At 41.8% G+C, this 26,547-nt stretch overlaps 1 protein-coding gene across 3 annotated transcripts; it reads left to right on the top strand.

Moving 5' to 3' along the window:
• Positions 1-515: 515 nt before the first annotated feature.
• Positions 516-26,547, top strand: LOC115143594 (protein disulfide isomerase Creld1). Of its 3 annotated transcripts, none has more exons than XM_029684094.2 (7): positions 516-770; positions 17,892-18,081; positions 18,322-18,405; positions 19,402-19,497; positions 19,666-19,809; positions 25,109-25,369; positions 26,245-26,547. In XM_029684094.2, exons 2-6 carry the CDS (start codon positions 17,916-17,918, stop codon positions 25,327-25,329), a joined length of 711 nt encoding a protein of 236 aa, XP_029539954.1. In that variant the 5' UTR covers positions 516-770; positions 17,892-17,915; the 3' UTR covers positions 25,330-25,369; positions 26,245-26,547. The 3 variants fall into 3 exon arrangements, with proteins under 3 accessions (XP_029539954.1, XP_064857753.1, XP_029539953.1); XM_065001681.1 differs by lacking the exon at positions 26,245-26,547 and adding an exon at positions 25,931-26,228 and having other exon boundaries at positions 517-770; positions 17,854-18,081; XM_029684093.2 differs by having other exon boundaries at positions 518-770; positions 17,854-18,081.

The following is a 26,547-nucleotide window of genomic DNA, read 5'->3' as shown; positions in this document are numbered from 1 at the left end:
CAAGCATTAGCACATTGAATAACAGCTTTCTAAGTGATTCCTAATTGTATAAATAGTGTTAGTGTTACTTTGTTACCTGGTCCCTCCTACATACAATGTTCAACAATTGCTCTTTATTTTACTCTTAAATCTTTTTTGTTGTTGTAGATTTCTGAAAGGTATTTTGAAATATTCGCTGGATCAAAATATGACAAACCTAAATGCCATGCTCCTCCTTCTTATCAGTTTATGCATCGGAGTAAGCCTTTGTAAAATACCTAAATGTCTTTGACCAAAACAATATCTCTATCATGTAATGTATAATATATTCAATTTTTCTATATGCAAGATGAAAAATACATGTATTTCAATACAAACAAATAGTACTTTTAGTTTTAAAAAACTTTACAGAATTGACAGACAACAAATATCCATGGGAAACAGCCGCGGGGGTGGGGGGGGTGGTCCCACAAAGGACAGAATGCAGCCCTTCGCTCACGCAGTTATAAATAACATTGCTTCTTTGTGTGGTGGTGCACTTGGTGCTCTGATTGACCGACTTGTACAGTAGTCCCGGACCCTTTTGCCCCTCAAGAGGTTGTGATTGGTCAAGGGCTAGCCTGTCTGAACGCAAACCAGATCCGATGAGCAACAAGAACGACGACAGCTGAACTCAACAAGAGTAGAAAGACGGCGGTCCCACACAGACTTGCACGGTTCAGTCATTCATTTGAAGGGTGCCTTCGGACAAAACCGTTTGCTGTTCACGCTCAGCGTCGAAAAACTTAGAGGTAAATATAGTGTGAACTTTTCAAGGTAATTTACAAAAAATAGTCCATGTGTTCTACAGTGTTATCAAGTTGCACAGAATTGCATGGAGCTTTTTTCCTTAGTTGTTTGTGGTTACTGACAATAACACTCATTATACTTTCTACAGCAGTGTTGGGGAGTAACTGATTACATTTGGAAAAACGACATGATTTCTTCTTGGATACTTTTAAATTCAGAAAGGATGTTTGCTGAACAAAATTATGACACTTTCAGTATTCTCAATTACATTCAATTCACCATTGAAAAAAGGTGCAAGGTTAAAGTGCCAATCAGCAGTCGAAACAATAACAAACTGAACTCCCTGTGCCTGTTTTGGTAAAAAGCTGAGGGATGGTGCTGGAGAAATGTAACCACTCTCAATTTCATAGACAGAGCTATGAATTGACTCATTCCAATTGGCTCATTCATCCTCCTTCTCTCCCCTGTAATTATTACGTAGGTCGTTGCTGTAAATTTTACCTGGTAAAATAAGAAAAAAAAATACAAATAAATTAATGCAAAGGCTGACCATCCATGATATAAAAATTATAGTTTTGTTTTTAGGCCATACAGTGTTTGTTTACATATACTTTTACTGACAAGCATTAGAGTAAAACAATTCAATACTTTGGGTTCTTATGGAGTACGACAGTTGAACTTAGTTCATGAGGCATTTACAAGATATATTCTTCAAGAATCAATTGGTACATATCATTAACTCACAAGTCCAAAAATGGATGTAGCAACTGCAGATTGCCCCTTTAAGGCCTAGATTCAATCAGTTGAAGTGTTTAAGGGCAATAACCGACAACCGCATCGCTGACGTTTTGGCAGTATCGGAGGTAGAATAGAGCTCGGCTACATGATCCGAGCCCGACGGGCCCTGACATTATACATCGGGTTAGGGCGGTGTAGGGCCTGTTTTTTCATCAATAACTAAAGTACGGGCAGGCCTCAGGTATCACTAAATTGATCACAAAAATGTTTAAGCTGAGCCATTTGCTCGTGCTCTGCTGCACAGTACAGTCATATCTAGGTAATATCATAACATTGTGTCAGATGTGCTCCAATCTCATCAAGTATAAAACAGGAGAGATTATTTTACAGAAAATAATCATGTTCCTTGAGTTTTGTCAGAGTTTCGAGCGATGAAAAGTAGCTAACAGCTAACTACTCTCTCGTGTCTTTTCATTAAGCAGAGCAACCCAAGAAGAGCAATTACCATGGTTACTCAGTCTCAGAGCCACAATAAACAGATCAAGCTGTGCGCAAGGAGCGAGTGACAGACAGAGAGAAGCAGCTAATAGATTTACTAAGGAGGCAGTTATTTTGGGTTTCGGGGAGGACCAGCCTGAGCTTTGGGGGCATGGTTAGGGCTCGGGCTTTAAATTCATGCCTGTGCAGTGCTCTGAGTTGGAGCTATCAAATCGGTGATCAACTGCTCTTGTGATCATCACGAAGCCACAGCCCTCCCACTTGATAGACATTCAGAACGAGAAAGTGCCTTAATCGATGTCCATGTCATCGGTGCCTGGGGAGCAGGTGGTGTTGGGGTGTTAACTTCCTTGCTCAAGGGCAGAACGGAGGATTTTTCCACCTTGCCAGCTCAGGAATTCAAACCAGCGACCTTTCAGTTACTAGCAGCCAATGGCAATGTCTGCTTTAGGTATAATGCCAGGAGCTCTAACGCAGTTCCACCTCTGACACCGTCAAAACATCAGCTATGTGGATGTCGGCTAAAGCAGATCTGATTGAATCGGGCCCTAAGTTTGTTCCACCTGAGCAAGTCTGACCACAAGTCAAAGACCACTATGACACCCCAGGTGCATTTGATGGATGCTTCTTGTAATTCTTCTAATGCCTCTGAAGGGGGAAGTAATCAGATTATGTTACTAATTACCATTTTGGAGAGGTAACTAGTAACTGTAATGGATTACATTTAGAAAGTAACCTACCCAACCCTGATCTACAGTAACATTAATTGAATTCAAATTTAAAAAAGCAATAACTCCACTTTAGAGGGGAAATCTGCAGTAAAAAATGTAACCACTCTCAAATTCGTATGTACATACCCCAACCAGTAGCCATGGATTACAGGCAACATACTCACTGGAATAAAGGGTAGAGGTGCCGCTTTCAAGGAGCGGGACTCTAACCCGGAAGCTTATAAGAAATCCCGCTATGCCCTCCGACGAACAATCAAACAGGCAAAGCGTCAATACAGGACTAAGATTGAATCATACTACACCGACTCAAACGCTCATCGGATGTGGCAGGGCTTGCAAACTATTACAGACTACAAAGCATCAGTTGTTCCATATGACTGGGTGATCACGCTCTCCCTAGCCGATGTGAGTAAGACCTTTAAACAGGTCCACATTCACAAGGCCGCAGGGCCAGATGGATTACCAGGACGTGTACTCTGACCACGCGCTGACCAACTGGCAAGTGTCTTCACTAACTTGTTCAACCTGTTGCTGACTGAGTCTGTAACACCAACATGTTTCAAGCAGACCACCATAGTCCCTGTGCCCAAGAATGCTAAGGTAACCTGCCTAAATGACTACCGACCAGTAGCACTCATGTCTGTAGCCATGAAGTGCTTTGAAAGGCTGGTCATGGCTCACATCAACACCATTATCCCAGAAACCGTAGACCCACTCCAATTTGCATACTGCCCCAACAGATCCACAGATGATGCAAGCTATATTGCACTCAACACTGCCTTTCCTATCTGGACAAAAGGAACACCTATGTGAGAATGTTATTCATTGACTACAGCTCAACATTCAACACCATAGTATCCTCAAAGCTCATCACTAAGCTAAGGTCCCTGGGACTAAACACCTCCCTCTGCAACTGGATCCTGGACTTGACGGGCCGCCCCCAGGTGGTAAGGGTAGGTAGTAACAACACATTAGCCACACTGATCCTCAACACGAGGGCCCCTGAGGGGTGTGTGCTCAGTCCCCTCCTGTACTCCCCGTTTACTCATGACTGCATGGCCAAGCACCACTCCAACACCATCATCAAGTTTGCCAAAGACACAACAGTGGTAGGCCTGACCACCGACAACGATGAGACAGCCTGTAGGAAGGAGATCAGAGACCTGGCAATGTGGTGCCAGGACAACAACCTCTCCCTCAACGTGATCAAGACAAAGGAGATGATTGTGGACAACAGGAAAAGGAGGACTGAGCACGCCCCCATTCTCATCGACGAGGCTGTAATGGAGCAGGTTGAGAGCTTCAAGTTCCTTGGTGTCCACATCACCAACAAACTATCTTGGTCCAAAGACCCCAAGACAAATGTGAAGAGGGCACAAAAACATCTATTCCCCCTCAGGAGACTGAAATAATTAATTAATTAAGTAATTAATTAGCATTTTATTGCATGACATAAATATTTGATACATCAGAAAAGCATACCTTAATATTTGTACAGAAACCTTTGTTTGCAATTACAGAGATCATACGTTTCCTATAGTTCTTGACCAGGTTTGCACACACTGCAGCAGGGATTTTGGCCCACTCCTCCATGCAGACCTTCTCCAGATCCTTCAGGTTTCGGGGCTGTCGCTGGGCAATACGGACTTTCAGCTCCCTCCAAAGATTTTCTATTGGGTTCAGGTCTGGAGACTGGCTATGCCACTCCAGGACCTTGAGATGCTTCTTACGGAGCCACTCCTTAGTTGCTCTGGCTGTGTGTTTCGGGTCGTTGTCGTGCTGGAAGACCCAGCCACGACCCATCTTCAATGCTCTTACTGAGGGAAGAAGGTTGCTGGCCAAGATCTCGCGATACATGGCCCCATCCATCCTCCCCTCAATACGGTGCAGTCGTCCTGTCCCCTTTGCAGAAAAGAATCCCCAAAGAAGGATGTTTCCACCTCCATGCTTCATGGTTGGGATAGTGTTCCATAGTGTTGTACTCATCCTTCTTCTTCCTCCAAACACGGCGAGTGGAGTTTAGACCAAAAAGCTCTATTTTTGTTTCATCAGACCACCTTCTCCCATTCCTCCTCTGGATCATCGGCAAACTTCAGATGGGCCTCGACATGCGCTGGCTTAAGCAATGGGACCTTGCGTGCGCTGCAGGATTTTAATACATGATGGCGTAGTGTGTTACTAATGGTTTTCTTTGAGACTGTGGTCCCAGCTCTCTTCAGGTCATTGACCAGGTCCTGCCGTGTAGTTCTGGGCTGATGCCTCACCTTCCTCATGATCATTGATGCCCCATGAGGTGAGAACTTGCATGGAGCCCCAGACCGAGGGGGATTGACCGTCATCTTGAACTTCTTCCATTTTCTAATAATTGCGCCAACAGTTGTTGCCTTCTCACCAAGCTGCTGGCCTATTGTCCTGTAGCCCATACCAGCCTTGTGCAGGTCTACTATTTTATCCCTGATTACACCCTCTCTGGTCTTGGCCATTGTGGAGAGGTTGGAGTCTGTTTGATTGAGTGTGTGGACAGGTGTCTTTTATACAGGTAACGAGTTCAAACAGGTGCAGTTAATACAGGTAATGAGTGGAGAACAGGAGGGTTTTTTTAAAGAAAAACTAACAGGTCTGTGAGAGCCGGAATTCTTACTGGTTGGTAGGTGATCAAATACTTATGTCATGCAATAAAATGCTAATTAATTACTTAAAAATCATACAATGTGATTTTCTGGATTTTTGTTTTAGATTCAGTCTCTCACAGTTGAAGTGTACATATGATAAAACAAATTACAGACCTCTACATGCTTTGTAAGTAGGAAAACCTGCAAAATCGGCAGTGTATCAAATACATGATCTCCCCACTATATGTCATGGGTCCTCAGATCCTCAAAAGGTTCTACAGTATCCTGACTAGTTGCATCACTGCCTGGTATGGCAACTGCTCAGCCTCCGACCGCAAGGCACTACAGAGGGTAGTGCATACGGCCCAGTACATCACTAGGGCCAAGCTTCCTGCCATCCAGGACCTTGATACAAGGCTGTGTCAGAGGAAGGCCCTAAACATTGTCAAAGATTCCAGCCACCATAGTCATAAACTTTTCTCTCTGCTACGGTACTGGAGAGCCATGTTTAGGTTCAAAAGGCTTCTTAACAGCTTCTACGACAAAGCCATAAGACTCCTGAACAGCTCATCAAAGGGCCTCACAGACCCCTCTTTTACTCTGCTGCTACTCAATTCAATTCAATTCAATTCAAGGGCTTTATTGGCATGGGAAACATGTGTTAACATTGCCAAAGCAAGTGAGGTAGATAATATATAAAGTGAATATATAAAGTGAAATAAACAATAAAAATGAACAGTAAACATCACACATACAGAAGTTTCAAAACAATAAAGACATTACAAATGTCATATTATATATATATATATATATACAGTGTTTTAACCATGTACAAATGGTAAAGGACACAAGATAAAATAAACAAGCATAGATATGGGTTGTATTTACAATGGTGTGTGTTCTTCACTGGTTGCCCTTTTCTCGTGGCAACAGGTCACAAATCTTGCTGCTGTGATGGCACACTGTGGAATTTCACCCAGTAGATATGGGAGTTTTTCAAAATTGGATTTGTTTTCGAATTCTTTGTGGATCTGTGTAATCTGAGAGAAATATGTCTCTCTAATATGGTCATACATTGTTTATTATCTATGCATAGTCACCTTAACCGTACCTACATGTACATATTACCGCCATTACCTCGACTAACAGGTGCCCCTCACATTGACTCGGTACCGGTACCCCCTGTATATAGCCTCGCTATTGTTATTCTACTGCTGATGTTTAATTATTTGTTACTTCTCTTCGTCTATTTTTTACTCAACACTTATATTTATATTATACACGCGTTTCGCATGTGACAAATACAATTTGATTTGATTTTGATTTGAAATTCATAGACACACACTAACGGTCCAAAGTTTTAGAAAAACCTACTCATTCAAGGGTTTTTCTTTATTTGTATTTTTTTCTACATTGTAGAATAATAGTGAAGACATCACAACTATGAAATAACACATGGAATCATGTATTAACCAAAAGTGTTAAAAAAAAAGTGTTAAACAAATCAAAATATACTTTTATATTTGAGATTCTTCAAAGTAGCCACCCTTTGCCTTGATAACAGCTTTGCACACTGTTTTGGGTCATTGTCCTGTTGAAAAACAAATGATAGTCCCACTAAGCCCAAACCAGCTGGGATGACATATTGCTGCATAACGCTGTGGTTGCCATTCTGGTTAAGTGTGCCTTGAATTCTAAATAAATCACAGACAGTGTCACCAGCAAAGCACCCCCTCACCATAACACCTCCTCCTCCATGCTTTACGGTGGGAACCACACATGCGGAGATCATCCGTTCACCCACACCGCGTCTCACAAAGACACATCGGTTGGAACCTGAAATCTCCAATTTGGACTCCAGACGAAAGGACAATGTCCACCGGTCTAATGTCCGTTGCTCGTGTTTCTTGGCGCAAGCAAGTCTCTTCTTCTTATTGGTGTCCTTTCTTAGTGGTCTCTTTGCAGCAATTCGACCATGAAGGCCTGATTCACACAGTCTCCTCTGAACCATTGATGTTGAGATGTGTCTGTAACTTGAAATCTGTGAAGCATTAATTTGGGCTGCAATTTCTCTGGCTGGTAACTAATTAACTTATCCTCTGCAGCAGAGGCTCAATCAGAAATCAACTTTACGTTTCTATAGCACAATCTCTAATGCTTCGGTGATTAAGATTGAATAGAGTCTTGAACTCATGAGGCATTAAAATTAGGAGTCGTTCCATGAAATGAGTGCCTTTTTGTTTCCCTTTGATATTTTAAGTAGAAATTGTGTCACAAGTTCCGGACTTGTCTCCGTGCTGCTGTGCTGTTTGATGCTACTTGGCTACCTGCCAAACTTTTCAGATTTAATTTAAATCTGCATTTAACACATTTATGTACACTTAGTTTTTCCCTTGCTCAACGTTTTTAATTCAACTATTTCACACCGGATGCTTTATGGTTCTACAGGACCTACACCAGCCGAAAAAGCTAAGTAGTAACATTAACACTACGCCATCTAATTGCAGTCCATGTACTCATAATATACAGGAGAACTATCGCCTTTTGGTGAGGATAGCCGTGTTGAAAGCCCAGCTTCAAATGCAATCATTAGGTAAGGGTTATTTAAGTGTAGGAAAGGATGAAACAGCTTGTTATCTGAAAAAGTACAGATATTACTTTAAATCCCCCCCGCACAGTCCCCGCAGCCGGACAATTTTCTCAAGGCTTCTTGAAAGAAATGCTGTCGGCATGCTCAGCCAACATAAACTTTCAACCGCCGAAGCCTCCCACCATTAGCTCTGACAAATGGAAAACCCTAGTCATTGGCGACTCCATTACCTGCAATATTAGACTTTTAAAAAGTCATCCAGCGATCACACACTGTTTACCAGGGGGCAGGGCTACCGACGTTAAGGCTAATCTGAAGAAGGCTAAAACTGGCGAGTGTAGAGAGTATGGGGATATTGTTATCCATGTCGGCACCAACGATGTTAGGATTACAAAAAGAAAACCAGCCCCGTCACAGACCAGGATGTCTTGCTCCCAGGCAGACTAAATAACTTTTTTGCCTACTTTGAGGACAATACAGTGCCACTGATACGGCCCGCAACCAAAACATGCAGACTCTCCTTCACTGCAGCCGACGTGAGTAAAACATTTAAACGTGTTAACCCTCGCAAGCCTGCAGGCCCAGACGGTATCCCCAGCCGCATCCTCAGAGTATGCGCAGACCAGCTGGCTGGTGTGTTTACGGACATATTAAATCAATCCTTATCCCAGTCTGCTGTTCCCACATGCTTCAAGAGGGCCACCATTGTCCCTGTTCCCAAGAAAGCTAAGGTAACTGAGCTAAACGACAACCGGCCCGTAGCACTCACTTCCGTCATCATGAAGTGCTTTGAGAGACTAGTCAAGGACCATATCCCCTCCACCCTACCTGACACCCTAGACCCAGAACAAATAGGTCCACAGACGATGCAATCTCAACCACACTGCATACTGCCCTAACCCATCTGGGCAAGAGGAATACCTCTATGTGAGAATGCTGTTCATCGACTACAGCTCAGCATTTAACACCACAGTACCCTCCAAACTCGTCAACAAGCTTGAGACCCTGGGTCTCGACCCCACCCTGTGCAACTGGGTACTGGACTTCCTGACGGGCCGCCCCCAGGTGGTGAGGGAAGGTAACAACATCTCCACCCCGCTGATCCTCAACACTGGGGCCCCACAAGGGTGCGTTCTGAGCCCTCCCCTGTACTCCCTGTTCACCCACGACTGCGTGGCCATGCACGTCTCCAACCCAATCATCAAGTTTGCGGACTACAGTGGTAGGCTTGATTACCAACGACGACGAGACGGCCTACAGGGAGGAGGTGAGGGCCCTCGGAGTGTGGTGTCAGGAAAATAACCTCACACTCAACGTCAACAAAACTAAGGAGGACTTCAGGAAACAGCAGAGGGAGCACCCCCCTATCCACATCGATGGGACAGTAGTGGAGAGGGTAGTACGTTTTAAGTTCCTCTGCGTACACATCACAGACAAATTGAATTGGTCCACCCACACAGACAACGTTGTGAAGAAGGCGCAGCTGAAGAAATTCGGCTTGTCACCAAAAGCACTCAAACTTCTACAGATGCACAATCGAGAGCATCCTGTTGGGCTGTATCACCGCCTGGTACGGCAACTGCTCCGCCCACAACCGTAAGGCTCCCCAGAGGGTAGTGAGGTCTGCACAACGCATCACCGGGGGCAAACTACCTGCCCTCCAGGACACATACACCACCCGATGTCACAGGAAGGCCATAAAGATCATCAAGGACAACAACCACCCGAGCCACTGCCTGAGCTCAAACTCCAGGTAAGTGGTGTCTGCCACTAGCACAGTCAGTTTAGTCAGCTCACCTATCCCCATTGAAACCGTTTCTGTGCCTCGATCTAGGTTGAGCAAAACTAAACATGGTGGTGTTCTCCTTAGCAATCTCACTGGAATAAAGACCTCCTCCATTCCTGTCATTATTGAAAGCGATTGTGATCTCTCACATCTCAAAATAGGACTAATTCATGTTAGATCCCTCAATTCCAAGGCAGTTAAAGTCAATGAACTAATCACTGATCATAATCTTGATGTGATTGGCCTGACTGAAACATGGCTCAAGTCTGATGAATTTACCGTGTTAACCTCTCTAGGGTAGGGAGCAGCATTCGGAATTTTAGATGAAAAGCATGCCCAAATCAAATGGCCTGCTACTCGGGCCGATAAGATATGATATGCATATAACTGGTTTGGAAACTAAAGTTTCCAAAAATGTTAAAATAATGTCTGTGAGTATAACAGAACTGATTTAGCAGGCAAAAATCTGAGAAAAATCGATTCAGGAAGTACTTTTTTGTTTTGTTTTGTAGTTTTCTATTCAATGCCATTACAGTATCCATTGACTTAGGACTCCATTTGCAGTTCCTATGCCTTCCACTAGATGTCCATAGATGTCCTAGGCCTTCCACTAGACTACAGTCGTTAGAAATCGTTTCAGGCTTGTAATTCTTATAAATGAGGGAGTAAGACCAGTCTGAACGAGTGGACCCTAACGTGACGCAGAGTTTTTTCAGGCGCATGTGCATTTCTTGTTTACCTTTTATATTGACGACATTATTGTCAGGCTGAAATATTATAGATCATTTAGGCTAAAAAAAACAACCTGAGGATTGAATATAAACATCGTTTGACATGTTTCTATGAACTTTACGGATACAATTTTGATTTTTTGTCTGATTGTTTTGACTGAGTTTGAGCCTGTGGATTACTGAAGAAAATGCGCTAACAAAACAGAGGTTTTTGGATATAAAGAGACTTCATCGAACAAAAGGAACATTTATTGAGTAAATGAATGTCTTCTGATTGCCACCATATGAAGATAATCAAAGGTAAGTGATTCATTTTATCTCTATTTCTGAGTTTTGTAATGCTTCTGCTTGGCTGGTTACTGTTTGTAATAACTTGTCAACTGGGCTATGTTCTGGGCTAGGTATGTTCTGGGCTAGGTATGCTTTTGCCGAAAAGCATTTTATAAATATGACACTGGTTGGTTTAACGAGAAGTTAATCTTTAAACCTATGTAAAATATGTTTTGTTTTCTGAATTTTTATAATGAGCATTTCTGTAATTGAATTTGGCGCTCTGCAACCTCACTGGATGTTGGCCTAATGGGACGCTAGCGTCCCACATACCCTAGAGAGGTTAAATGAGGCCTCCTGGTTACACTAGTGACCATATCCCCTGCGTATCCCGTAAATGCGGAGGTGTTGCTAACATTTAAGACAGAACATTTGCCATTTACCCCCCAAAAAGATGACTGCGTTTTTCTATTTTTAGCTTCTAGTCATGAAATATATGCAGCCTACTCAATCACTTTTTATAGTTACTGTTTAGAGGCCTTCTGGGCCATATACAGTGTTCCTCACGGAGTTCCCTGAATTCCTGTCAGACCCTGTTGTCATGGCAGATAATATAAAACATTTTGGTGACTTTAAGATCCACATGGAAAAGTCCAGAGCCACTCCAAAAGGCTTTCGGAGCCATCATCGACTCAGTAGGTTTTGTACAACATGTCTCTGGACCTACTTATTGCCACAGTCAAAACCTGGATCTAGTATTGTCCCATGGAATACATATTGTGGATCTAAATGTTTTTCCTCATAATCCTGGACCCCACTCTTATTACGTTTGCAATCACAACAAATAGTCTGCTCAGACCCCAACCAAGGATCAACAAAAGCTGTGCTATAAATTCTCAGACAACCAAAAGATTCCTAGATGCCCTTACAGACTCCCTCCACCTACCCAAGGACGTCAGAGTACAAAAATCGGTTAATCACCACTACCTGAAGAGCCCTCACTGCTGCTCGATCATCCGATTTTTCCAAACTAATTGAGGAGAATAAGAACAATATTTTTTTTAATTATACTGTCACAAAACTAAATCAAAAGCAGGATTCCCCAAGAGAGGATGCCTTTCACTTCAGCAGTGATGAATTTATGAACTTCTTTGATGAAAAGATCATGATCATTAGAAAGCAAATTACGGACTCCTCTTTGAATCTGCGTATTTCTCCAAAACTCAGGTGTCCTGAGTGTACAGAACTGCCAGAACCTAGGATCAATGGAGACACTAAAGTTTTTTAAATTCTGTATCTCTAAACACATTCATGAAAACAGTTATGGCCTCTAAACTTTCAAGCTGCATTCTGAACCCTATAACAACTAAACCACTGAAAGAGCTACTTCCTGTAATAAATGGCTCCCTATCCACCGGATGTGTACCAAACTCACTAATAGTGACAGTAACAAAGCCTCCCTTGAAAAAGTCAAACCAAATGTACAAATCTTTCGGCCTATATTTAATCTCCCATTCCTCTCAAAATTTTGGAAAAAGCTGTTACGCAGCAACTCACAGCCTTCCTGAAGACAAATAATGTATGCGTGACACTTCAGTCTGGTATAGACCCCATCAGAGCACTGAGACTGCACTCGTGAAGGTGGTAAATGACCTTTTAATGGCGTCAGACCAGTGGTCTGCATCTTTGCTCGTGCTCCTAGACCTTAGTGCTGCTATTGACATCATCGATCACCACATTATTTTGGAGAGATTGTAAACCCTAATTGGTCTACATGGACAAGTTCTTGCCTTGTTTAGATCTTATCTGTTGAAAATATATCAGTTTGTCTCTGTAGATGGTTTGTCCTCGGACAAATCAATTGTAAGTTTCGACGCCCCTGAAGGTTCTGTTTTTGGACCAATATTTTTTTCACTATATATTCTACCTCTTGGTGACGTCTGTCATGACGTTGGCCTGGGGGTAGGTTTATGACAGTCATAAATACCTCTTCCTGCCTTTTTCCTCTCTCTACCCTACTGATGTGACATTTGAAAATCCCTTGGTTAACATAGAGTTTCTGGGAACATCAGAAGGTGGGGGGAAATGAACTATATGCTGGTAATCCGACCAATTGAACATATGCAGTGGTACTTAATGAATATGATGTCAGTTCGGTTGTCATCTGAGACATTCTCATCGATAATAGAATGACATAAACTCTACTGTGGAAAGTCTGCACATTGTAGTTATCGGATTCACATGGAATTGTTGTTCAATTTAAATGTTTGAATATAAAATTATTGGTGAAGAGATGAAATGTAATTTTAGCTTCCAAATGAGATATTTTGGTTTTCATAAGGTTAGGGCTCTGCTCAATCAGTGGCCCGCCCCTGTGAAGAGACATGGTTATAAAACTTTTCAAACACACCCTTCTCGCTCCACTATATAAAGCCTTAATATTATTAATCAGATATAATAAAACAGAGGATAAGGTTCATTAGTTAAAGTTCTATTTAAAATGTAGATATTGTAGTCATTATTCATGAAATTCCTAACAAGTGATACCTCCTAGCCGTTGAGTTAGCAACAGCAGCTGCAAATGTGGGCTAGGAAAGAACAGACGGAGTATCCCGTCTATCACACAACAACGTTACTACAATGTATTCAATTTACTACCAGAGACATTCTTCAAAGGACAAAGGACTCGGTTGGGCAACACAGCCTTCCATCTACCACCAACCTATCGAAGCGCAGCTCAGAGTAAATATTTAGAATTTAGAATGCATAAGATACTGTATTTACGATAGCACAGCTTCTCCCTTTGTTTCTCAGTCTTCCCGCTATTTCATTCAAACCAGCCCCCTTTTCTTTTGTGTAACCAGCTGTCATATCTGTTCTGCCCGCTAGGGACATTTTCCTTTATGACGCAATTTGTAATCAAGGTATGATTCATTCTGTGTATATGTAATTTTCTGTGATAGGTTAGTCAGGGTTTGTGAAGATAACCAAGAATTTACAACTTTCAGATGAGACTGAATTAAGGTGACGATTAATATTGACTGCTATTGATGTAAAATATTACTAGGTCTTTAAGAGTTTATTCGGAAGATAACAGCTCTATAAATATTATTTTGTGGTGCCCCGGCTCTCTAGTTAATTACATTTACATAATTAGCTCAATCAGGTAATATTAATTACGGAGAAAGGATTTTATAGAATAGCATGTCATATCACTTAATCCGGCATAGCCAAAGACACGTCATTCGGAAACACAATGTCAACTTTCACTGCTATGCGAATAACACACAGCTGTTCATTTCGATGAAACATGGTGAAGCCCCAAAATTGCCTACCCTGGAAGCCTGTGTTTCAGACATAGGGAAGTGGATGGCGGCAAAATGTTACTTTTAAATTCGGACAAACAGAGATGGTAGTTCTAGGTCCCAAGAAACAAAGAGATCTTCTGTTGGACCTGACAATCTAATCTTGATGGTTGAACAGTCATCTAAAATAAAACTGTGAAGGAACTCAGCGTTACTCTGGACCCTGATCTCTCTTTTGACGAAAACATCAAGAATATTTCACGGACAGCTTTTTTCTATCTTCAAAACAAAAATCACAAACTAAACTAACATAAAAGCTAATCCATGCTTTTGTCACTTCTAGATTAGACTACCTCAATGCTCTACTCTCCGGCTACCGGAGAGCACCAAATAAATTTCAGTTAGTGCTAAACACGGCTGAGCCAGCGGTGGTTCGTCTCTCCTACTGGCTATGGAACCCTGAGCTGTTCACCGGATGTGCTACAGTACCTTGTCCGGGACCTTCTGTTTCTGACTCTCTCTCTCTCTCTCTCTCTCTCTCTCTTCCGCACCTGCTGTATCAATCTCTGAATGACCCTGCTGGTCGTCTATGAACGTTTGAACATCTTGAAGAACTATCTGGCCTTAATGGCCATGTACTATCTCCATCCGGCACAGACAGAAGAGGACTGGGCACACCCCTCAGAGTCTGGTTCCTCTCTAGGTTTCTTCCTAGGTTCCTGCCTTTCTAGGGAGTTTTTCCTTGACACCGTGATTCTACATCTGCATTACTTGCTGTTTGGGGTTTTAGGCTGAGTTTTTGTCAACATCTGTTGATGTAAAAAGGGCTTTATAAATACTTTTGATTGATTGGTTTTAAAAGCCTTTTATATTAAATGAAGTGCCCTTTAATAATGTGACTCACCACCTGGATTCTGTCTTATGTAGCAACATTTGAATTTATGTTTTTACATAAAAGTAGATACTAGGGCCTCCCGGGTGGCGCAGTGGTTAAGGGCGCTGTACTGCAGCGCCAGCTGTGCCATCAGAGTCCCTGGGTTCGCGCCCAGGCTCTGTCGTAACCGGCCGCGACCGGGAGGTCCGTGTGGCGACGCACAATTGGCCTAGCGTCGCCCGGGTTAGGGAGGGCTTGGTCGGTAGGGGTGTCCTTGCCTCATCGCGCACCAGCGACTCCTGTGGCGGGCTGGGCGCAGTGTGCGCTAGCCAAGGTGTTTCCTCCGGCACATTGGCGCGGCTGGCTTCCGGGTTGGATGCGCACTGTGTTAAGAAGCAGTGCGGCTTGGTTGGGTTGTGTATCGGAGGACGCATGACTTTCAACCTTCGTCTCCCCCGAGCCCGTACGGGAGTTGTAGCGATGAGACAAGATAGTAGCTACTACAACAATTGGATACCACGAAATTGGGGAGAAAAAGGGGTAAAAAAATGTAAATAAAAAAAAGTAGAGACAGAGCTACAAAATTGTATTTCATACACTGCATTTGAGGAACCAATGGGAAAGTAATTCTGCTTTGAAAGTTGATCAACTTGTAAACTCACTTTTGATAAAATTGCCTTTCAATGTTTTGGTACTACCATTGGAGAGCCCTTCTTTGTCTACACCCATTCAGCATTGTTCACACCCTCTTAAGCCTTAGCCCCACCTATCTCTTTAAGGGTTGATCCAAGCATTCTGTACTAACTTGCCAGCTACGTCCAGACATCTAAGAGAGAGAGAACAACTCATTGAACATTACTCATTCTAGCAGAGCTAGTTAAGCTGTTATGTTTTCCAGGGCGTTGGTGACATTAACTATGCTGTCAGATTGTCCGTTCATAAATTCAGAGCGCACACTGGAAGCTCTGGCCAATAAGTAGGGTTGTTCCGAAAGCTCTGACCTCACAACGACAGACAAGTTGGTTAGGCAGTTTTCATGTTATACAGAGCGTTGGTGACTGTAACTGTGCTGCTGGTAACAATTTAATTATGCTTTGTTGCCGACATTTACTGACACCGGACAAATTCAACGGGCGTTGATCTTAAAAAATGGTATCAGTTATTCTGCGCTCTGGCACACTAAAACGAGAGTCTTTTGTTGAGAAATATAGCTAGATAACTAGCGAGGTAAACAATGAATCCAGCCAGCCAGCTAACGTTAGCTAGTTAGCTAACAGTACACTAACTTGAAATGAAAATACTTTGTCAAAATTAGAGTGGAGTCTTTTGTTAAGACATGTAGCTAGCTAAACAATGGACCATAATCAAAACTCATGACGTTACAACCCTGCATGAATCTGCAGGTAGCTAACAACCAGATTTTATGCCTATAACTAGTCAAGCAAATGTGTCTGAGATACAAAGAATAAGATCATGCATAATGTTAGCTAGCGACCCAGCCAGCTAGCGTTAGCTAGCTAACAGTACCCCTTGAAATGAAACCACTTGCTGTCAAAATGAGAAACGTGCAATTTCTGAAAATGTAGCTAGCTATCTTACCAGTATACATCATGGTTGGACGCATCTCCTGTCTGATGCCATCCATAGTTGCCCTTAGTTTGACGACATAATCCAAACTGGTGTTTTCTCCATCTCTTTAGCTATCATACTCGAATTCCACTGATTTCGAAACTCACTCCTCCAGAAAGTGGAGAGCATACACATAACGTTAGCTTGCTAACAGTACACTTTCACTTGACATTAGGTTTATGCAGTTTTACGATGCGATGCATTTGAAAAAAAGCTGGGTTTAACACGATTACCTAGCCATACTGACAAGCTCCAATAGACAGATGCGTGCTATATGGCAGACCAATCCAAACTAATTTCTCGGCATGTCCAGCCCACTCATTATCTCAGCCAATCATGGCTAGCGGGAAGGTTGCTCACTTTTTCTGTGGCTAAACCAACTAGGCTCATAATCTAACAATTTTATCTGTATTTACAGATGGCATACAGGTTTGATATTAAGGCACATGAAAGTTCACATGTTCGAGAAGACATTTCTGCCAAAAAATGCATTTAGATTTTTTTTCTCAATTCACGTTCAAACAGCTCTCCTGTGAAGTCATGACTTGCGACATAACGCCTAGTTTCCTGAAGCGGGTCACTAATATAGACCACATGGAAAATTCAATAAATACATTTTTGAAATGAATGAAGACTTGCTAAAAGTGGAAAAATTCTGATTTTGACATGTCCCTTTTATGGATCTTCTGTGACTTCTAGGAAGATTTTAACCCACTTAACCACAACATTTATCCACATTTTCACCACAATTGTTAACCGTAGTTATTTTGTTGCTTTTACAAAGTATTTTCTGAGGATTTGTATTTATTTCAGTTGATTAGGGATTCATTTTAAGGTAAAAAAAGGTTTTTAAAAAAAAGGTAAAAACGAACATCTAATAATGAAACTATAGTGTAAAAGCTGGTGAGCAGGTTCTACTCTTTTTGGCCTTTTTCTAGTGTTTTGTATTGGAGCAGGTCAACCCTGTTACCTATTGATAGACAGGCTAGAATTTTGGTAACAATTACATTTTTGGGGTGAAACTTGCATTCAATTCCCCCTTCTTGTTGCAGACAACAAGCTTCCATGCCCCCTGTCACAAGGGGATTTATGGATATCATATTACAAATAGGTGAAATAAAACCAAGTTACACTACTCAAAAGGTGCAATTACCTATTCTACAACAATCAATGGGTAGACCTATGCATAATTAATTTAAATGTCCAAAAAATGTATGTATCAATTGCAGACTGGCCCTTTAATTATCTAAATGATTAAAGTAAGCGTTCAACCTAATACAGAACTGTATACTATCCTGTCTGTGTCCCCTGGTTCCTATAGAACTCGGTGGTCCAATCCACTCTCTCATACTGTCTCAGTGGCTGCTTGATAGGGAGGGTGTGATGAGGACTGGCTGGCCCCTCCTTGCTGCAGGGCTGTACTCAGTGCTGTCCCAGGTAGTTCTGGTCCGAGGCTGTATGGACTCCTGTAAGGAATGCTCAGGGCCTCAGAATGACCTGTGTCTGGAGTGCAGAACAGGCTGGACCCTCCATGACAACACATGTGTAGGTAAGCGGGACTGTGTGTGTGTGTGTGTGTGTGTGTGTGTGTGTGTGTAGAGAGAGAGATATATATTATGTGTGTGTGTGTGTCTCAGATAAATGAAGAGATGTATAAAACATCTAATATCTTTCTAAATGTTTGTGTTTATAATGTAAAATGCTTCAATGTACAATCTTACTGTTCTGTACTTTATACAAAACCTGTTCTGTTGTGTTGCTATTAATATCTGTTTCTGTTGTGTTCCAGACATAGATGAGTGTGGCACAGAGCTGGGCCAGTGTCCCCCCAACACCTACTGCTTCAACACAGAGGGCAACTATCAGTGCAAAGGTCAGTGCTGCTACCAGGGCAGAGGTCAGTGCTGCTACCAGAGCTCACTTCTTCCTCTTCAACAGCCAATCAGAAGTTGATTGGCTGTCGGTCAGAGGCCGAGCAGTTGGTCAGCCTCCGACCACAAGGCACTACAGAGGGTAGTGCGAAGGGCTAGTAAATCACTGGGCCAAGCTTACTGCCATCCAGGACCTCTATACCAGGCGGTGTCAGAGGAAGGCCCTAAAAATGGTCAAACACTCCAGCCACCCTAGTCATAGACTGTTCTCTCTGCTACCGCACGGCAAGCGGTACCGAAGCGCCAAGTGTAAGTCCGAGAGGCTTCTAAACAGCTTCTACCCCCAAGCCATAAGACCCCTGAACAGCTAGTCAAATGGCTACCCAGACAATGTGCAGTGTCCCTCCTCCCCCTCACCCCCTCTTTACACCACTGCTACTCTCTGTTGTCATCTGTGCATAATCACTTTAGTAACTCTACCTACATGCACATACTACCTCAAACAACCGCAGTTGTTATTTTTTATCTCGTCTCTTATTCTTATCTGTATTATTTTTGAAACTGCATTGTTGGTTAGGGGCTCGTAAGTAAGCATTTCACTGTAAGGTCTACACCTGTTGTATTCGGCGCATGTGACTAATACAATTTGATTTGATTTGATTTTAAACACTCTATGGGGCGAATCCTAACTTCCCCTTGAGTAAACTTTTTGTTTCCAAATGATATAATTTTTAAAAAGGTGAAAATTTGTCATAAGACTATCAAGAGCTTCATTGTATAGATAAGAGTTGTATTGAATACCACAGAGATCCTATTCAATTTAATGTGTAATTCTATGTTCAATACAATTTCATTCAGAATCCATAAGATTTCTTCAGTTTGCTGTATACAATTATATTATAATCTCTGAAACAGAATCTCCTCTCGCATTAGTGTGAACTGTGAGCTGTGTATGAGTGTTATGAGTTCATTCAGATGGATTTGTGGTCTTCCACCAGGCTGTGACCAGGCCTGTGTAGGCTGTATGGGTGCTGGGCCAGTTCGCTGCAGGAAGTGTGCTGCTGGCTACAGACTAACCGGAGCAAAGTGTTTAGGTAAGTGGCCTATTTTGTGTATGAGAATGTGTAAAGTATGTATAAGGATGAGTGTGTGTGTGTTTGTCTGTCTCTCTGTCTGGATGTTTGTCAGTCTGTCTGATTCTTAGTCCAGAAATATTTCTCTCTCTCTCTCTCTCTCTCTCTTTCCCTCCCTGCCTCCCTCAGATATAGATGAATGCAGTGAGCGGGTTCTGGCGTGTTCAGGGCTGGATGAGATCTGTACCAATTTGGATGGATCTTTCCACTGTGACTGTGCTGAAGGCTTCACACGCAAAAACAACGTCTGTGTGCAGAAAAAGCTACCCAGTGGTAAGTGTTCTAATCACACATGCTCACACCACGCACTGACGCGCGCACACACCAACACACACACACACACACACACACACACACACACACACACACACACACACACACATCTCTTTCCCACACTCCTTCCAGCTGTATTTATTTTATTTTAGGGATTATAAAACATACATTGAACACCAAAGAGAAGCCGCACCGAACACCCAAAGTACTCCAGTTGTAGGTTGCAGGGTGTAGGGTGTAGTATGTGTGCACCTGGCTTGAGCGTTCCACATCTGGATTGTGCAACTTTTGCCCATTACAGTTTTTTCCAACTGCTTACACAAGTTTTCAAAACTGTCTCCTTTTTTTCAAAACTCTACACACAATTCCCAAAACTGCACACACAAAATGCAAAATGCCTCACATCTCCTTCAAAATGTAACACTGCATTCAAAATGCCATGAACACATGTCAGAATGAAGCATTTGCATCAAATGGCAAACACTGCTTTCATAATAGTACATTTTTGGATATACCATGTAAAGACTGTTGTTCTAAAGCTCTTTGGTCTTTCATAGGCTTATATCTATATTTCAATACAATGTTCTACAGTGAAAGTAATCTGCTGAGCGGGGTAACAAGTACACTGTAAACACCAATGCAATGTAGAAACAGAAAATATTTATTAGGCCAAACATTACTGTTGTATACAGTAGCATACAACAAAACCATAAACATATGTAAACCAAAAGTATATTCTTTAGAATACAGTAAAGAACACAATTTGTGTGTGTGGGGTCCCGGGGGGTCAGTCCAGGAACTGGTAGGGGGGGGAGAATCACCAGTGCTAAGCTACGCTTCATCTCTTCTCCGGCCTGAGTCTGGCCACAATACTTCGTCCACATCGCAGGATACGTTTTCTCTTGCCAAACATTGAGGGAAGTATCTCCTAGCATGGCGTATCCAACCTTGGACAGAGGCAACCTCTATGTCCCCACATAGACCATATTTATAATTGCAGTCTCTTGTACATCTGTAAACAAGCGTCCTCGTCCTCCATGATGTCTTTGCCTTTCCACTCTGTACAGAATTCAAACACAGTATGTGTTCAGCATAGGAACTGTAAACAATGTACAAAAAATGTAGTACAGCATGATAACCAACCTCATTCATTCAATGCAGTGCAGTAAATGGATGGCTTAGAGTTACAAATGTTTATGCAATACTATGCAGTCGTACGTATTTTACAGTACATTGCTGTAATGCTAAAATAGTCATTAGATAGTTTCATTTCAGTCTCATTTCTGAAGGTTCGAATTATGGACGCCACTGTAAATTGACTCAAGTTGGGCTGGACTCTCAGTCTCTCATGGTCAAACCGTGGTTGATCACATGATCAACAAGTTTTGCCCTAATCTCATCAGAGATGGCTCTCCTTCCTTCTCTTCTTTGCCCTCGTCCTCTCCCTCTCCCTCCTACTCCTCTTGCTCTCTGTCCATTGTTGGCATCCATTGTTCAAAACAGGTAATCTGACCTTTGACCTATTTATAGGCCTATAACTACAGTAAAGCAGTGATTGGTTAGTGATCAGTTAAGCTATTAGTGTTTGCACATGTGAGGAGTGTGTGACCTGGTGAATAAGTGTAGCATTTTGATTGGTTGTGTTTGGAAAAGGAAAGCAAGTCACTTCCTGTTCGAATTTTGTGTTTTAGGTAAATAATTATTTTATTTTATTTTTATTTTTTTTTACCTTTATTTAACCAGGTAGGCAAGTTGAGAACAAGTTCTCATTTACAATTGCGACCTGGCCAAGATAAAGCAAAGCAGTTCGACAGATACAACGACACAGAGTTACACATGGAGTAAAACAAACATACAGTCAATAATACAGTATAAACAAGTCTATATACAATGTGAGCAAATGAGGTGAGAAGGGAGGTAAAGGCAGAAAAGGCCATGGTGGCAAAGTAAATACAATATAGCAAGTAAAACACTGGAATGGTCGTTTTGCAATGGAAGAATGTGCAAAGTAGAAATAAAAATTATGGGGTGCAAAGGAGCAAAATAAATTAATTAATTAAATACAGTTGGGAAAGAGGTAGTTGTTTGGGCTACATTATAGGTGGGCTATGTACAGGTGCAGTAATCTGTGAGCTGCTCTGACAGTTGGTGCTTAAAGCTAGTGAGGGAGATAAGTGTTTCCAGTTTCAGAGATTTTTGTAGTTCGTTCCAGTCATTGGCAGCAGAGAACTGGAAGGAGAGGCGGCCAAAGAAATAATTGGTTTTGGGGGTGACTAGAGAGATATACCTGCTGGAGCGTGTGCTACAGGTGGGAGATGCTATGGTGACCAGCGAGCTGAGATAAGGGGGGACTTTACCTAGCAGGGTCTTGTAGATGACATGGAGCCAGTGGGTTTGGCGACGAGTATGAAGCAAGGGCCAGCCAACGAGAGCGTACAGGTCGCAATGGTGGGTAGTATATGGGGCTTTGGTGACAAAACGGATTGCACTGTGATAGAATGCATCCAATTTGTTGAGTAGGGTATTGGAGGCTATTTTGTAAATTACATCGCCAAAGTCGAGGATTGGTAGGATGGTCAGTTTTACAAGGGTATGTTTGGCAGCATGAGTGAAGGATGCTTTGTTGCGAAATAGGAAGCCAATTCTAGATTTAACTTTGGATTGGAGATGTTTGATATGGGTCTGGAAGGAGAGTTTACAGTCTAACCAGACACCTAAGTATTTGTAGTTGTCCACGTATTCTAAGTCAGAGCCGTCCAGAGTAGTGATGTTGGACAGGCAGGTAGGTGCAGGTAGCGATCGGTTGAAGAGCATGCATTTAGTTTTACTTGTATTTAAGAGCAATTGGAGGCCACGGAAGGAGAGTTGTATGGCATTGAAGCTTGCCTGGAGGGTTGTTAACACAGTGTCCAAAGAAGGGCCGGAAGTATACAGAATGGTGTCGTCTGCGTAGAGGTGGATCAGAGACTCACCAGCAGCAAGAGCGACCTCATTGATGTATACAGAGAAGAGAGTCGGTCCAAGAATTGAACCCTGTGGCACCCCCATAGAGACTGCCAGAGGTCCGGACAGCAGACCCTCCGATTTGACACACTGAACTCTATCAGAGAAGTAGTTGGTGAACCAGGTGAGGCAATCATTTGAGAAACCAAGGCTGTCGAGTCTGCCGATGAGGATGTGGTGATTGACAGAGTCGAAAGCCTTGGCCTGATCAATGAATACGGCTGCACAGCAATGTTTCTTATCGATGGCGGTTAAGATATCGTTTAGGACCTTGAGCGTGGCTGAGGTGCACCCATGACCAGCTCTGAAACCAGATTGCATAGCAGAGAAGGTATGGTGAGATTCGAAATGGTTGATAATCTGTTTGTTGACTTGGCTTTCGAAGACCTTAGAAAGGCATGGTAGGATAGATATAGGTCTGTAACAGTTTGGGTCAAGAGTGTCCCCCCCCTTTGAAGAGGGGGATGACCGCAGCTGCTTTCCAATCTTTGGGAACCTCGAAAGAGAGGTTGAACAGGCTAGTAATAGGGGTGGCTTGTGTGTAGTGTTTTGAAAAAAGTGTTTAATGCAATTGATAACTGAGTCAAACGCTGAGAAATAGCTTATGGTTTTGGATATTTGGTGTGTAGTTTTGCACTTTGAGTGAGAGGTTTCAAAAATCGTGTGACATGAAAAGATTTTGTGTGTAAGCAGTTGGAAAAAACTGTATTATTTTCAACATTTGTCAAGCCTTGTCAAATTGGTTGTTGATCATTGCTAGACAACCAACAGATGAGAAAGTATGAATTTGCTTATAGAGATGAAAATATCAACGAAAATAATGTATTTATACCGGTAAATGTGTGTTTTCCTGTTGATAATTACATTTCCCGGGGGCACGGACATCGACTCTAGGAGGTTAAAGATACATATTTTTGTTAAGAGTATTATTATACTGTTGATTGATTGACTGTTTTTCCAAATCTCCCAACAGTTGTATTTGTAGGGTTAATTTTAAACGAATGTTGTGATTTTTCAGCCATTCCCTAATTTATAACCAGGAACAAGCTATCTGTGGGCAATGCCAGAATAAATGGTCTGATGATTCTGTCTCTGCAAAACCTGCAGAGCTAAGATGGTTGTATGTTCGTAGCAAGAATTATATACAGTACTTTAAATTGAAAAACTCAAAGCGTTGAATCTTGCGTCGTTTTGTATATCAGCTCATATACCTTGTACCCTGGAATCGGTACATCAAACATTTCTTCCCAGCTATTTTGCAACCTGCATGGCACAGCTGTCAACATTTTGGTTCTCAAATGAAACTGGTATATTTTTCTATTTTTGCAAATGTTTTTCACCAGTTTTGTTCCTTAACATAGGGCAAACAGACCAGTTTCCTACTTCCTCCCCCATCTACTCTCCTCCTCCATTTCTGCTGTAGTGCTGCAATCAATTTGTTGTAACTTAGATTGAGCAAACCTTCTCATATATTTCCAATAGCTACAAGTGTGACATAACTCTACCATTCCTATTCATAATATCATAAATATAATACCCTCTAATATTTTTTTTCATAAATAATTTTTTTAAATCAATGAGTATACTTGTGTTTAACTATAATATTTGTTATAATGTACTTTGAACAAGGTTTTAATTTTCAGTTAGCCAAAAATGAGAAGTAGCGTGGCAGGTAGCCTAGTGATTAGAGCATTGGGCCAGTAACCGAAAGGTTGGTAGATCAAATCCCCTTGCTGACAAGGTAAAAATCTGTCATTCTGCCCCTGAACAAGGCGGTTAACCCAATGTTCCTAGGCCGTCATTGTAAATAAGAATTCGTTCTTAACTGACTTGAATAGTTAAATGAAGGTTAAATAAAAATAAAATAAAAAGTAGCTGTATTAAGGCAAAAATAAATATTTTGAACAAGATGTGATCCTTATGAATCTACTGAAGAACAAGTTTGGGTTTAAGTTAAGCTTTAGTATGAGCGAGATTTTCAGTGAGAGGTTTAGTGCTTTAATTTTTAATAATTGCAGCCCCTCAAACTGATATTCATTATAGAAATAGGCATGTTTAATCTTGTCTGGCTTAGTGTTCCAGAAATATGTTTTGCTCATATGATTTGAAAAACAAATCACCTGGAGCAGGCAACTCTATAAGTAAATAAGTAAACTGTGATATAAGTTTATCAGTGTAGTTTTTACCTCTGCAGGATCTAGTTAATTATTGTTAATAACTTTCTATTGAAAAGTAATGTTGAAAATTAATTAATTTCTCTCTCTCTCTCTCTGTCTCTCTCCCTCTCTCCCTGCAGGTGTGGGTGAGAAGGGTCTGTTTGAGGACGTCCAGGATGAAGAGGTGGAGGTTCTACAGCAGATGTTCTTTGGGGTGCTGCTCTGTGCTCTGGCCACCCTGGCTGCTAAAGGAGACATGGTCTTCACCTCCATCTTCATGGGTGGAGTGGCGGCCATGGCTGGATACTGGCTCATAGACAGGGGAGACCACTTTTTGGACAGCTTTCTGAAGGGACGCTAGAACTACACTTCTATCAAGGACATATTACTATAACCTGTTGGTGGGTATATAGGACATTTATAATTGACATTAACACCAAGCAGACACTAGCCTGGGTGCCAGTCTGTTAATGCTCTCTTGCCAACTCCTTATGAAATTTTGTCAACATGGCAATTACATAAGAAGTTGTCAAGAGAGTAGAAACAGACTGGCACCCAGGCTAAACAGACTATTACATGTTATTTGTAAAGAAATAATGATCCCTGTTGATCCCTGTTGAAAAGCTTTAATAATTAACATTGCTGTGTGCAACTTGCCTTCAACACTATCATGCAGTCAATTTCACCAAAGATTATAGAAAGGAAACCTGATCACATAAAACAGTGTTAAATAAAATGTGTGTGTGTGTGTGTGTGTGTGTGTGTGTGTGTACACTGAGTGTTCAAAACGTTATGAACACCTGCTCTTTCCATGACATAGACTGACCAGGTGAATTCAGGTGAAAGCTATGATCCCTTATTGATGTCACTTATTAAATCCACTTCAAGCATTGTAGATGAAGGGGAGAAGACAGGTTTGTGTCAATAACTCCAACGCTGCTGGGTTTTTCACGCTACAACAGTTTCCCGTGTGTATCAAGAATGGTCCACCACCCAAACTTCCAACTTGAAACAACTGTGGGAAACCTTGGAGTCATCATCCCCGTGGAACACTTTCAACACCTTGTAGAATCCATGCCCCTAATGCTAGTTAGTAACTTACTTCAAACTGGGGGGAGGGGTGTACTTAATGTGTTGTACAGTCAAAGTATGTTTGTACACTATGCATATTAAGTTGTCAATTTCAAATGAAAAATGACAGAAGTCTCAATGATGCATTAAATGTTCAAATACAATGTGTGTGTGTCTGTATGTGTGTGTGCGTGCGTGTTTGTAGGTATGCAACGAAAAGTCTTCATTACTCTGGTCCACCCTCCTGCTTCTCTTCTGAACTCCTTCAAGACTGTTGGAAAAGCATTCCTCATGAAGATGGTCGAGAGAATGCCAAGAGTGTGCAAAGCTGTCATCAAGGCAAAGTGTGGCTACTTTGAAGAATCTCAAATATAAAATATATTTTGATTTGTTTAACACTTTTTTGGTTACTACATAATCCCAAATGTGTTATTTCATAGTTTTGATGTCTTCACTATTATTTTACAATGTAGAAAATAGTAAAAATAAAGAAAAAACCTGGAATGAG

The sequence above is a fragment of the Oncorhynchus nerka genome, linkage group LG15 (genome assembly GCF_034236695.1).
Source record: "Oncorhynchus nerka isolate Pitt River linkage group LG15, Oner_Uvic_2.0, whole genome shotgun sequence".
In the NCBI taxonomy this organism is placed as follows: Eukaryota; Metazoa; Chordata; class Actinopteri; order Salmoniformes; family Salmonidae; genus Oncorhynchus; species Oncorhynchus nerka.
The sequence above is the reverse complement of the archived record's forward strand: the minus strand, read 5'-3'. Positions and strand labels throughout refer to the sequence as shown.